Source organism: Vicugna pacos, chromosome 29 (genome assembly GCF_048564905.1).
Source record: "Vicugna pacos chromosome 29, VicPac4, whole genome shotgun sequence".
Classification (NCBI taxonomy): Eukaryota; Metazoa; Chordata; class Mammalia; order Artiodactyla; family Camelidae; genus Vicugna; species Vicugna pacos.
The window spans coordinates 16,043,258-16,058,758 of NC_133015.1; the positions used below are offsets into that span (position 1 = coordinate 16,043,258).

At 36.5% G+C, this 15,501-nt stretch overlaps 1 protein-coding gene across 1 annotated transcript in view; it reads right to left on the bottom strand.

Annotated features, from left to right (window-relative positions):
* The window catches only part of C29H8orf34 (chromosome 29 C8orf34 homolog), a 284,320-nt gene that overhangs the window by 197,085 nt on the left and 71,734 nt on the right, over positions 1–15,501 (bottom strand). The window contains 2 exon segments of the mRNA XM_072951848.1: positions 3,158–3,330; positions 14,425–14,453. Coding sequence (XP_072807949.1) covers positions 3,158–3,330; positions 14,425–14,453 — 202 coding nt within the window.

Below are 15,501 nucleotides of genomic sequence, written 5' to 3' on the forward strand. Positions count from 1 at the left end.
CTAAAGTGTCCACAATGGCCCCAAATTAGACAATATTAAGGTTATTTCTTTATTCCTGGACTTCTTATAAGAATACCCTCCATCTGTTTTCTTTTTTCTTGTTCTTGGTCACTTTCCATCATACCACTCACCACTACTTGAACTTAGGGCATTAATGGGTATATTCACTTGGTCACTATTTGTCTCTTGCTGCCATTAGAGGGGCTCTAAGAGGAGGGGAACATTTCCAGAGTTTGTTAACTGATAATATCAGAAGCAATTATGAGCTTTAATGAAGAGGAACACTTCTGAATGGGAAGTGAATTCAGCTTTTAATATTTAATATATATTTCTAAGTTGTAACATTTTCTATTTGTTTTATGGCATATTTACCATCTAATAACAATGCTCACTGAACAAACAGAGCCCATTCACAGCAACTATAATATTTATTGATATTATTCTTGGTTTAATAAAGTGGTTCAGCTTAGAGGAGCTTCATTAGGCTTTCAAGGTTTGATAAGCTTATTTTAAAATTCACATTATAATTCAGCAAGTAATTTTAGGAAATCTATTACTCAGCTATTACAACGTCCAGTGAAGATAGCTTAAAAAAGAAGTATACAGGTTTATTAACTCAATTTTTATTTACATTATCAATGTGTCATTTTAATAAGTCTAAATGTGCAATGAACATTTGTGCTTGCCCACTAAAAGGCTAGACAAGTTATGTATGTACTGAAGTTGTTGACCCTCTACACACAAATGGAGTATTTCCAGCACCCAAGGAAAAAAGTTCAGGTAAGGTGTATCATTAAAAAGAAAAAAGTTCCAGAGAAAGATGGCCGGTAAATGTCTGCCCCTAAGACTCAAGGTTTATCACACCATTTATTCCATCCTCTCTGATTTAGTGGTGGAAGCCCAGCCTATCACGTGTGTATCATTCTGAACAAAAGGAGCAGCTGGCTGTGCACTACAGATGGACTGCTGTAATAAGAGCCACTCAAAGAAGACTGAGCCATTAATAAACAGGAAATCCATTACAGGAAAAGGGATAAAAAGTTAAGACAGACTATAAACAATCCTTATAAATAAATTTTATTTGTAAGATGTCTACTCACAGCCTTCTCTGGGCCTCCTTCACTCACGTAACAGATGCCTACTGACAACAGCAGTCAGCCAGGCACAGTAGGGGAGAGAAAAACAGAAGTCACCCTTGAAAATTACATCTCCTCTTTCAGGAGTCTCTACTATCATTTAGTCTATTGATGTTTTGGGCTGTTAACTTACAGGACAAGATTACTACTATTTAAGGGTAAAGCTACTACTCTAGTTACAGACTTGAGTCATTAAAGAACTGCTCCCCAATCTGTTCTTATTCATCCCAAATTAAATCTAATGCTATGTGAGTTCCTGTTATAAATTCAGAAATTCTGGTTTTATATTAGAAGATGGGATACAGCTTCCTGCCCACACTCTACTCTGTTTGTTAAGCTCCGTTTGTTCAGATCGCATACGTTCCCTCTGCTCTGATGGGGCGTCTGGGCAGGACTTCACCACTTGCTTCACTTCATAGGTAATGTATCAATTCATAAAGACAGAGTTTAAAAAAAACCCTAAAAACAACTTTCAAAACAAGTATTTGACAGAGATCTTCATGGACTGAGTTCTCTGCGTAAGGGATCCAACTAGGACTGCAGGATAGATTCTCTTTTACTGGACATTCAAGAGGGAGTACGAGATCACTGAAGCTAGGAGGAAAACAGAAGCACTAACATTTGCAGTAAATAGTTCCTATTTATTATTATGACGAAATGAAAGCAAAAAAGAAGCTGACATTTCTGTATTTTACATTTAAGAACTAAAGATCCGGCAATGAATAAAGATAAAGGTCTAGTGGGTTTCATAAGTCTAGTATTAAAAATGAAATCACCCTCAATTGACATGTGAAATTGATCTGGCATTTCACAAAAGAAGGCAAATGGATTTTTCAGAATGGTTTTCTTGCTCCTGATACAGTACGCTTCAACTATTTAAATAATTTAAAAGTTATTTTGCATGGAAATAGAATCAATTTTCTAGATGCCCGAAGCACATTAACGGGTATTCTGAATTTCCTTCCCTCTAGCCAAGTGATAAGTCAAAGTGAAAAGCCCCTGAAAGCTATTACACTGTAGAAAATACAATTTTCTCCTTGAGAAAGAGTAGTTATTGGTTACTGCTAAATTTAACGTAGGAAATACAAAGTTACTGTGGCTATGCTACGCGTAAGAAAAACTCTTCTGTGGTGGTCAGCTAATAACACTCACAGAAACACTCCTGTCACATTTCAATTTATTAGTATTTTTTCTCAATCTCTTTTAAGACATGCCTCCGTAACACTTTTTCACTCCAATCTCCTTGTGGAAGTTTTTATTTTTGTTTTGAACTTTACTCACTGCAGTTAGTATTGTAAGAAGTGGCTATTCTGAATATTCTTTCTCTAAAAAATATGATCTACACATTTTCAAACTTACCCTACTTCTACCAGTATTTTGAAATTTAAGACAAATCTTCTGATATCATTTTGAGCAACATGGGGCTGAGAAAATGAATTACTAACTTTCAAATTCACAAATCATAATAGTTTCAAAAATAATTTCAAAAATTAAACATAGAGAATGTAAATAATTACATTCAATCACAGTTATTAACTTGAAACTAAAATGGTTCTAAACCAAGGTTTCTCTCTATAAATTGCATCTGACGCCACCTAGCATAGTCTATCACACATTTGCTGGTTTTCTTCTTGTTGAATAACGAGATCTCGCTGGTGGTACATCAGAAGTTCTCTCCAATGCTTAACAGTCAGACCAATAATACAGTAAGTTCTGTCCAGTATTATGTGCCTGTCCCTATTACAGTAGGTCTTGACTGACAGTTTATGTCCTTGAAATTATTTCTCTATTTGGTTTTAGTAGCAAAGATATGATAATATTAGATGTAAAGGAAAGAAAATCTAAAAGCAAATCTAATAAAAATCTAATTTTAAAACAGAGAAATTAATTTTTATCCTATGTGAAACATAACTTCCTATATAAAACTGCTATGTTATTTCATCAAAATCATGCACCTGATTTTTTCCCTTTACCTTTAAATGATTAAAATATTCAGAATCTTAGAAGACATCTCCTCTCACCTTCCTGCAGGGCTAGAGCTACTATCTTCAGTTTCCCATTGTTCATTTTTACTTCTTGGTATTGGGGGCTGTAACATTTCAGCGGCAAGTGGGTCAGCATCATTCTCTTCTCGACCAATCCATTCTCCAATCACACGGGGCCTCAGAAGAGAAGAATTAAACGCCACTGTTTCCTAAAGAGGAGACAAGAATTTCTGTACCTTAGATTACGTATTCTTATTAACAGGACAACAGAGAAATAATCTTGTCTAGATTTTAAACTGCTTCTTCAAATCAAAATGTTCCTCTTCTCTTTCTGAATTGACCTAAAATTTCAGTTCTACCCATCTCTACCAGATAATTTATATGATTTGTGCTGACTCCTGAGGGCCACTGTGATAAAGGATCGAGGAATAAAATCTTTGACTTAAATTCAGAAGGCTGCATATTTGTTCTTAGGATGGAGGAGCAGGACTAGCATTTGGAACAGAAGGAAGACGCTGTGGTAAAGCCCACATACTGAAAGAGCTCAGAGTTGCTAGAAAATGGTAAATAATTTCTCAAGAGGAAACTGAGGTGGAGTCAGGGAACAAAGTCAGGAGGAGACAGGGTTGGAAGGATGCACTGCCTCCAGGTGCAAAGCATTTTGGACTTTCAGAAATCCAGTAGAGGTTGGAAGCAGAGCAATGTCAATGACAGGTGTGCTACACTAACTCTAAAAAATGCTAACACAATCTCTTTTCATAGACTTGGATATGATGTGGCTCTGAAAATATTTAAAATTATTTGTATCATTTAATAATTTAAAATGAATATTAAATACATGCAATTGCCAGGGATATCTCTGTAAGTGGGAAAAGGGCAGGTTAAAAAGTAACACCTATTGTATGATCTAGTTTTTGTTTTAAAAATTCATATGGGTGTTTATCCACATTTTGTGTCAGTTACCAGCCTATCAATAACCACTGTTGTTACTGGACCAGTTCTTGTGGATCTGAACATGAATGCAAGATGCTTTTCAGCAATGACTACCACAAAACTTGAAAAAATCAAGGATTATTATTCACAACACCTGGAAATCACCCAGCACACCTGGGGCCACATAGTGAGGTCTAGGGGGAGAGACAGAGAGCAGGCAGGGGCATGGGTTTCTACTTTTACTGAGGTTGAAGGTCTCTCAGGCTCACCCTTTATCGGTGATTTAAAACATAAGAGTGGAAATTTAAAGTGAGAAGAGAGAAAAAAACACAGTGGCCAGATGAAAAAAATGTATTATCAAAAATCAACCAAGACCTCTACAACAAAGGAGCTCAGTGTGAAGTGGCAACCCGCCTCCCTGCAGGACGTTTATCAGAGATGGCCAATGCTGAAGCGGGTGCCTCTGCAGTCAACGTTAAGCGAGGCGTTCGCGTTACAAAAAGAAAAGAGGCACAAAGACTAGCCGCCAGGGTTTACACTATAACCCATCAATCCAGCATTCACAGACTAATCCAGTCACTTATTCATTCTTTTATATTTATTATGAATTACTATGTGCCAGATACTGTTTGATTTGTTGGGGAAAACAATGATAAGCCAAAATTTAATGGTTTTATCTGAATGGAAGAACTACAGGTAATTTTAATTCTTCTTTTAGCATTTCCTTGTCTTTTCAACATTCTGGGATAAATATGTACTTGTCTTACAGTGAGAAAAAAATGTATTTTTAAAGTATCTTGATTCTGAGAAACACAGGCTTTTAATCTGTAATATTACAAGAGTCTTGAACCAATTCCTTAAACATTTAGACCTGGTCTTCTGAGTCTTTACAATTTCTCCAAGTATTATACAAAAACAATATTACAATATATACAATGTAGCATTAATTAATATAAACATATACACCAAAAGCAAAATATGAAACATGATTAAGACATATTTGATAAACATTTGTCCAAGTGATAGTTAGCAACAGAAAGTAGTTGGATGTCTTAATACTGATTCCCTAGCCTACATGAAAATGCAGCAGATAAATTTTAGTCAGTGTCTACATAATGCAGCAACTAATCTGAATTCCTTCTGTATTTATGTTCTCAGAGCCAGGATATCAAAGTTTTCAAGCTGTGAAATCATGCAATCAAGTTAATGTTTTGAAATTACTAGAAAGGCATATTCATCTTGCACATTTAAAGTGCAAGAATTAAAATTAGCAACAATGTGGTTATGTTTTAAACCTACATTTACCATTAAGACAGACTAAGGCAAAGGGCATGTTTCAGGAAAAAAAAAATCTATCAGCATATTTACAGCTTCAGAACCAGTTTTGGCCTGTGTGACTGTGAAACGTTGCTTGTCTTCTGAATTTCATTTTCTCCAACTGTAAAACGGTGACGATGGGAATTACAAAGCGCACTGAACCAAACGAATTAGCAGGAACCATAGTAAAACCACAGCATTCTGTACATATGTTAGATACCGTTCCCTAAGGATATGACTGTTTTCAAACCACTTCTAAATAAGTGATGCTCAGGAACTGGGGGAAATGGTACAGAACAGCAGGCACGGGCGAGTGAGGGAAGAACAGACGCCGGGCGTCAATACAGGCAGAGTAACAGGACAGGGGCCTGATGGCACAGGTTTTCATTCTGTAAAGTTTTATTTTATAAATAGCATATTAAAAATATTGGACAATTCAGTATTAATCTCTATATAGAACTAGGCTTAGTAAGAATTGGGACAAAGAATTGACCATTGTGACAATAGAAATGGGTAAGTTTAGGCACTATAAATGAAAAAAAAAACAAACAGGATTTAGAGTTGAGAATGACAAGAAGTTGAGAGCTGCAGAGAATCAGAAATCACTCCTTGGTTGCTTACTGGGAATTAAATACAATGATAGATGCCATTGCTATTGGAAAGTGGAACACAGAGAGGGGTAAGTGGTTTGATACTCAGCCTGTTTAACTCCAGCTGGCAGCAGAAATTCAGTGAGAAACATCTGACAAGCAAAGCAATACAAAGAGCTGCAAACAGGGTCAGAGGACTCAAGAAGTGAATATTTTACAGGAGGAAAAATGGGACTTTATTATTTTTATTTTTCAGAATACACAAGAAATGTTTATATCTACCCCTTTATGAAAATGTTATATTTCTAAAAATTCTTGAACATAGTCCATTTACTCATAATTGATTAAAACAGTAGATTTTTATGTGGTTATATTACTTACATTTTATCAAACTAAGTAAATCTCTCTCCATAAATCTTTGTGGAAGGATTTCACTGAAGAGAGCAGTTCCACAAACATCAGGAGATGGCAAAAGAAATTTTTAAACTGCACACTGAATACAAGTTTCAGAAAATATTTTAAGTACATGGATAAACAAATCACTTAAAATTCCCTAAAATTCCCTAAAATTTAGAGGTCCCTAAATCTTCAGGTTCTTAAACAATATGCTCAAATAATAAGGAAAAAATGGCTGCTATAGCAGTCAAAAATTCTCCAAAGATCACAGATTTGCTTTGTATTTCCTATCAGCAGGAAGCTACCCTGATCAAGAAGCAGCTGCCATCCTGGAAGCAGCCTCCTCCCTCCCAGTGGCTGGCTCCCAGTGGCCATCCCAGGGTTCAGCTGCGCTGACCAGTGATTATCAACACAGTATGTGATTATACTCTGTGTTACGCGAATGTTTTCCTGTCTTAATAAAACAAGACGTTCATGGAAGGCTGGAATCATGCCTTAAATTCCTTTGTTTCCTCCATAATAATTAGCACAATTATAATTTAATAAAATAAGCACAAAAATTGGTGCTGACTGAATTAAAAGTAATTCAAAGAACTAAAAATGGTGAATTATGATCTTTATGTCTAACTAAAAATCATGTAAATGATTCATGAACACTAATAAATAAATTTTTGATAAATTCTGGTTGATAACTTTTTAAGCCATATCAGAAGAAAGCAAATCCCATTCACTATATCATTATCATTTGTAAATAGTCCAGTATGTACCTCTAAAAAAAGTGCTTTTTTGGTAAACAAATACAGTAACACTATCATACCTAAATATAAAGTAACAATATGTTTTAAAATCAAATGCCTCATTAGTTATCAGATTTCTCTTATTATCTCAGGAAATTATCTCAATTTGTTTGCACAAGTTGGACTTGAAGCAAGACTCCGTATGTTGTGACTGGCTGGCAGTCTTTTACGTCTCTTTTAATCTATACAATATTCTCTTCCTGTGTCTCATTTTTTCCTCTTGTAATTTTGTTGTTGCTGTTCTTGTACAAAAAACCCAAGTTGTTTGTCCTGTGAGTTTTCCATAGTGTGGATTTTCCCCTTTCCTTCCCTGTGATGTGGTTTGAAATGTTCCTCTGCCCCTTGTAATTTCTGTAAATTAGTAGTTAGGTCAAGAAAAAGTGGGGTTTCTTTTTGTCGTGGATTTTTTGTTTGTTTGTTTGTTTTTTATCAATACTGCTTCAGAGAGGATGGTCAGTTTCATCTGGAGACAATGTTCCCTTGACTCTGCTTTAGTGATGCCGGTAGCATTGATAATTACTGCTTAGCTGTATTAATTCACAAGGAATTGCCAAATGGTGATTGCCTGATTTTATGATTCCACATTCCTTCGTTTGCTGGAATACTTTTGCAAAGAGAATCTTCTGTAAATACCATCAAATATTTGGTCACTCTGAGGTTGGATTCGTATGGGAAAAGCAAAAGAAGTGAGTTTCCCTCTATTTTTACCAGCTTTTGAAAATAGTAACTTTGGTCCTCTAGCACTGCTATGAAGATCAGTGACTTTTTAGGTGAGCATATGGATTTTAAAACATTAGGTATACTTTACTACACTGCAGTTATTCTTCTTATTCATGTTCAAATTTTCTCCCCTCTTTCCAGTGGAAGATTATTTAAGTTGGCTCCTGAGCTCTTCTGACACAATCCTAGTGGTCTTTCATAGCACTCTTGCTTTCTGGTGTGATAAGATATTTTAGGTTCATTTTGTACACTGTTTGCTCCTAACCTGGAATCAAACATTATTCCAAGGGACTTGATTCCTTTTAGCTGGAAATATATTTTAAGAGTAGAATCTGAACACTGTATGTACACACTGTTTTGGGGTTGGTAATAGTGGACAGATCTAAGAAATATCTATGTTTTAAATGGAAATAATTGAGGCTTACAGAAAACTTGAGAAAAGAAAAAAAAGAAAAAAGGAATTCCTGTATACCCTTCACCCAGATTGCCAAAAAGCTGTTAATGTGATAATGTCAATGTTGTTAGTCGACATTTTGCTCTGTCATTTTCTCCTATATATATTTATATTTTATATATACATATTCACACACACACACACACAATTTCCCCAGAACCATTTGAATGTAATTTGTTAGATATGATACTTCTTTACCCATAAATAACTTCAGGGTATATTTCCTATAAAGAAGGGCATTTTCTTATACGGCCACAGTATAATTACTAAAACCAGTAGGTAACACTGATAGAATACTAATACATTAACCTTGTTGAAATTTCCCCAGTTATTCAAATACTGTCGCATGCAGCAAAAGAAAATCTGGATCACATATGGCACTCAGCTGTCATGTGTTTTTTTAAAACCTCCTTTAATGTGTAATAGTTTTCAGTCTTTGACATTTATGACCTTCATTTTTTTAAAAAAAATAAGGGCCAGTTATTCTTTAGTAGGTCCTTCAGTTTGTGTTTTTCAAATTCTTCCTCATGATTATATTCAAGTTATGCCTTTTTTGGCAAGAACAACGCAGAGGCGATGTATTTCTTTCGTAACAAAAGGCACATGATGTTGATCTGTCCCATGGCTAATGACGATACCCTTGGTCACTTGGTTAAGGGGTGTCTTCCCTGTTTTCCACTTTAAAGTTGCTACTTTTCTCTCATTAATTATTAAGTATCATCTGAGAAGTAACTTTGAGACTATGGAGATATCCTGTAATTCATCAAAATTTCACCTAATTTTAACATTCTCTGTTGACCTTTGTCTTTATCAGTGACTATGATGGTCGCCAATCTGTGATTTTCTAGTTTCATCCTTCTTTCTAAATTTATTTGCTGGTGCTCAGCTGTGCGGAAGTGCTTCTCCCCCACCTCCATTTATGTACACATGTAAGGTATGTATGTATGTATGTATACAGGTGTATCAGCATGGACTTGTAGATTTTATTTTTCAACAGAATATAACACATCACTAGCATTATTTTTAGGCTTTAGTGGTCCCAGTAGGAACCCCTACAAGCAGGTTCTTCCATCCCTTCAACATGTTCCATCGTCCTTTGACTGCATCTCTACCTTCTGGTGCTAAATGATGTTCCAGATTCAAGTTGTACATTCTCAGTTGCAAGTCTAGATTCAGCCATTTCTCCAAAGAAATATGGTTCCTTTTAATAGAGAATGATAGTCAGAAAACAATACTTGGGCTCTAGTTTTGTGTGCTGCCTGTAGAGAGTTTATTTTCATTTTTAAAATAAAAAATATTATGAGTTCTTAATGATACTTTTAATTCAAAAAAGGACTGTATAATTTTCACCTAAATTTATTGATCTTGCATCTGTATTTCCTTTCCGCTGTGCCAAAAATTCTGGTTCTTAAGGATATCAACATATTTACTTCTTCGCTATTATCACACAAAACATACCTAACAGTCTCTTTATAATAATATCAATACTATCATTAACGACACGATTACTAAAAACAGTTTAAGAGCTTATAGCTGTTCTCTCTGCCCTGTGAGTCTCTCCCACTAGAGGACAATCAAATCACTGTTCATAATGACTTGGAGTAATTCACCTCAGTGTGTTTTGCCATCAACCTGAAATACAGCTGTGCTCATTTGTTTTATTGATTTTGGTCATTAGAAATCACTGTTTTAAGACTTAACTGTGTTTTTTTAAGTTATATAAAATATTTAAATGGCTACAAAGTCATACACATACAAAGTTCTAAGAAATCAAGATTCTATCCTCATCCTCCTCTATGCCTTCCTTACTCCTACTTTCTGTTCTTTCCCTTCTCCCACAGGTAAAGGTGACTTCTAAAACATAATTGTGTTTGTGTGTGTGTGTGTGTCTGTCTGTCTGTCTGTGTTAGCTCAGCATCTATAAACAGCTTCCTGAAGTCCACATAATTATTAAATGGCAGAAACCAAGATTCAATCCAAGGCCTATCTGTAGACTTTTCCAGAATACCAGACTACTTCTTCAAGCAGTCAACACAAATTCCCATAATGTGAGACAAGAAGTATCATTTGTCACGTGGTCACTGTGTTCCCTAAATGCTCATAGGAGGTACCAGGTAACTTTCTGCAAGAGGCATCAAGAAAGCCCGGAGGATGGAAAACATTTGGAGAAAGGGGAGGGAATGACAATGACCAAAAATGTGGAAATAAATAAAAACTATTACTTGGAAGTACTGCAGTCTGGCTGCCTTACGGTATTCCTTGTTGAGCACAGCACAGACTTTGGGTAGAAAAAAAGGAGAAAATAAAACATAAGCTATATTTTTTGAGTAATAAAACAGACTGCTAATTCTAGCCTTAAAAATTTGGACTTAATTTGTTAAGTAACAGGGAGTCACGGAAATTTTTTGAGCAGAATTCCCTAGGTAGTGTTCCCTAAAACCAGAGGCTGAGCAAGTGATTTATTGCTGGGGGTCTCTTAAGTGAAACCTGTAAGGGAGTGAAGGAAGCAGGAGAAGATGGGAAGGAGCCAGGCAAAGACTTGCTTCAGCTGAAGTCTCCTGTAAAGCCTGACTCCAGGGGAGCGCCGCCCTGGAAATAACAGCTCAGAGCCCTGTTTCAGCCACTCACTGGCTGAGGGCCACCTCAGACATCTCCAGGCAGGATGGCTCCCACTGAACCGAAGTCCTCAGTATCCAATATTCACCGGAATCAAAGAACGGGCCACACTGCCCTACTAAAGGGCAACTGAACAGGCACCAGCCAGGCCTGCTACATGGCATTTTAAAGGATGACTCAATGGCAGGAGCCTGAAGAATCAGATACAGGTATGGGAGGTAATACCACCTGAACTTGGATAGTGGCCGTGCAGGCAGAACAACGGCTTCCCAAAGGTGTCCACTTCCTAATCCTCCAACTTGGGAACAAGTTACATTATATGGCAGAAGGGGCTTTACACGGTTAATGTTAAAGATGTGAAGATGTGAGATTATTCAGATTAGCTGGATGGCCCCAAACTAATCACATGACTCCATAAAAGTGGACAGCTATTCCTGGCTGCAGTCGGAGAGAAATGAGACACTGCTGCTTCTGAAGATGTAGCAAAGGAACCATGCACCAGGAGTGCTTCAACCTTTAGAAGCTGAGAAAGGCAAGGGATCAGATTTCTCCTAGAACTTTAGGAAGGAATGAAGCCCTATCACACCTTGATTTCAGCCCCGGGAGACTCATGTTTAACTTCTAAACTACAGAACTGTAAGCTAATAAATTTGTTTCGATCTGTTACAACAGCAATAGAAAACCAATACCCTAGCTAAGGAGAGGGAAAGACTAATGAAAAGGACATTTATTGAATTCTCACAGTTGAAAAAAACCTTAAAATAACATTAGCCTCTGTTTTATCTTTCTACCTTAAGAATAATGTTTATTACCTTTATCAGAATTCATAAACTTAAAAAGTCACAGAAAAAATAATTTCAATAAAATTATAATTAAATTAGAGTATTATCGTAAAAGATCAGTATTTTATAAAGGTAAAGAAAAACTGATCTTTAGTGAACCCTGGAAAATATTAATGAAAGAAGCTGTACTGATTTTTATTACTATAATAAAGACACAGGAGTCAGGTTAACACATATCGTAAATCATTCTTTTCGACTATTGTTTCAGTACCAGCCTGAGATTCGCATTTTCTTAAAGAGAAAAATGCAGGACTGTGAGCTTCATGGTCAGCAGAGGGCGCCATGGGGCAGGCTGTCCCTCTCATCCAAGGGTTCTTTCCAGACAGGCAAAGAATGGTGGTTTTGGCTCTGGAAGCCTGTGTTTCCTCTGTATTACCTGATACTCAAGAGTATCAGGTGTGAAAGTGGGAACAATTTTTTGCACTGACATAACTTTTTTCAATAAAAGCTTATTTATGGCAATTGTTGGCCTCTTCCTCAATAACAATGAAAAATAATAAATATGCAATGAATTTCAGCAAATTCCATGAAGTCTTCAAAAACCGGAACATTAGGTAAGTAATGAAAATCAGCAGTGCTACGCAACTTAGTTAAGTGGAAACTCCCCTGAGCTAGCGCTTATAAGAGAGGGGGTGAGAAGGGGAAGGATGTGTCCTGAGGGTGATATTTAAGTGTCAGAGCTTTCACAATTTTATCCAGTGAGGGTGCAATCCATTTTCAGTTCAAAGAACAATTAGCATGTTCTTTAGCTCACCAAATAATGCTGCTGTAGAAACCAACCAGGCTGCAAGTCAGAGCCTAGGGAAAAAAAGGGGGGAAGGACAAGGGCCAAGCAGTCATGCAAGCTAATTTATGGCTCAGGCAGCCAGGGCTTTGCAGAATATATTGGAAGGAGCAAATGAACCCAGAAATAGTGATAATAATGCCTCTGAACTTAAAATGAACACAGAATATAGATAAAGAGTAGGGATTATTAAATTTCTGAAATTTATAAGGAAAGTCACGGTGTAAGAGAGACCAGCTGGGGCAAACACACTGATGGACAGAGGAGGACTGGAAAGGCAGGACGGAGCCGGGAGGCCACACCTGCCACTCTACTTGCTGTGCTGTACAGTCAAGATCTAGTTTTGCACAGAAATTTAAATTTAAATAATTTTAAAGTATGACAGTTCATTAAAGAGAATTCATATTTGAGAGTATATAAAGTATATAAGTGAGTCAGAAATGTATTTTTATGGTACAAAATTTAAAAGGTATGTTCCTATTTGAAATAAAAGAACACTAACTTCACTGCTTTTGAAAAAATATTATAATTACTACCTTCTATTTTACTATTATTTTTAAATGTCATGATCTGATACGATCCTGCTTTTCGTACTGTACTTCCCATCATTCCCTTCCTACCTGTATATCTAGCCTCCAAGCCAAATTTCAGTGTGTTTTCTGCTTAGAGAGAGATCTGGACCAATGCTCACCAAATACTGATGGCGATTTCTAGGTGCTTCGCCCTTTTCCAACTACATATCTGCTGTCAGATTTTTTTTTTTTCAGCTGAAACAACATTATCATAACAGACTGAACGCAGAACAGATACGGAAATCCAGAAATTTTCAATTAAGCCAGACATGAAAGAGGGTTTCAAAAATTAATATAATGTCACTTTCTCACAAACATCTTGTTTTGGAAGACAAAGTATTTTTCATAAAAATGTTATTTTTGTTAATGTAATGGTTTTATCAGTGACAGTTTTAAAATGACTAAACATAAAATTTTTTTATCAGTCTTAACTTCTAATATGGTAAATATTGATAAATATAACCTATCTAAAGATTTTGGGGTCCTCTATAATTTTTAGGAGTATAAAAGAGGTTTTAAGACCAAAAAAATGAGAATTTCTATTTCAATGTATAACTTTAAGTCAAATCTCCCTCATGAGCAACAGCTCATATAAATATATTTAACAGACAACTCAAAATAAACAATCTAAACGAGGACTCCTGATGCTATCCCAACCTGCCAAATTTGCCATTTCCCCAGTTTTTCCAATTTTGTTAAGTAGCACCACAATTCACCTAGTTGCTCATCCCCCAAACACAGGAATCACCATTGACTAATTTTCTTCTACAGCTGATCCAACAGCAAGCTCCAACGACACTACTGTTAAAATTACTCCTAATCACATCACCTCTCACCACGCTCACAACTATCACCCCAGTGCAGGGCACCATCATGTTCTCTTGGCATCTTGTAATTAAAAGAAAAAATTTACTGAGTCAGGTTTCGGAAGGGTAGCTACAGAAAAGTACAAGTGTCTTCCATATCATCATCATCATCATATAGACACAGGCAGAATCCAACTAGTTTATATATTATTAGTTCATTTTTAACAGACTGATTTAGTGATTACAGTGATTCAGTTCTATAACCACACTCCGAAATTCTCAGCACAAAAGAATAGGAGGTATTACACATTTCATGCAATAACTTTCATAAAAGAATCGTTTACTTTGAAAGTTTCATATTAGCATCAAACAGATTATATGTGAACACCTTATGTTTCAGAAACGCTGTCATTTAGACAGTGAATTAAAATGTAAGTTCTACATTTTCTTCTCATTAGATGGGTAATTCAACTTACCTTATCGAGTTCATCTGAAATTGCAATACCTGGGATTCAAGAGAGAGAAAGTTTTAGAAACAATCCTTAGTAACTCAAAAATAAAATTTCTGTTTGTAAAACTAGCGCATTTTCCATTGTATTTTTTTTCTTTTTAAGAGTGCTTCGAATTAATGCGGTGTATTTCTTCCACTGATGAAAACAAATTAGGAATTTAAATCAACCAGAGCAGCACCAACTGCTGAAAAAATACACACGATGCAACAAAAACAAAGTAAGTGCCATACTGCCTGCAGACTGTCAAATGCAGAGCAAACTTGCAAAGACGACTGAAGAGGTGTTGTCTTTTTGTGATGATGACAACCAAGTGCAACTCATTAGCCTGTTACAATTCTGTCCCTCTTTAAGAATTGATTCAGATTCCTAAAGTGATAAAATATTAAGGCAGAGAGGTGGCTGGAGATTATTTATTTTAATTCCTTTATTCTGCTGATGAGGACACAGACTGGAGACCTTAAGGAATTTACATTCCCTTACATCAACAGCTTCTTCAGCCAATGGATAAATGATTTCTCCCCAGAAGTTCCCCTTATCCCATCCACACATTCCTCATTGCACATCAGTCTCATTTCTATCTTTACCATTCTCCCAAAATTGTTCTAAGTTAGCAACGTGAAAAGTTTTCGTTCTTAATTTATTTCTCTGTGATGGAATCGTCTTCTTTGGGGGTAGGGAGTCCTTCCCTGAAATGCCAAGGGTACACTTTGCTTGGTAATCCTACCCCTGACATTTTTATTCCTCTATGTGGTCACGATCAGCAAATCTTTATCACCAGCACAGTCACTGCTCCTGAGCTAGCTGCTGAACACACGCCGGCATTTCAACTGCAACGCGTCAGGCTAAAGACGTGGCCTCACTTCCTCCTGTCTTTGAACGACGGTGTGCCTATGGCTGCTCGCAGGCGCTGTGGCCAGGCACGGGAGCACGTGCCACCGACTCTCAGGTCTGGGACAAAGGGAAGCTGGTGTCGACCCAGGGAGTGAGGGGCCAAGAGACAAGGCAAGTTGCAAAGTCCGAAGTCCAAGGAAACACAGGGAC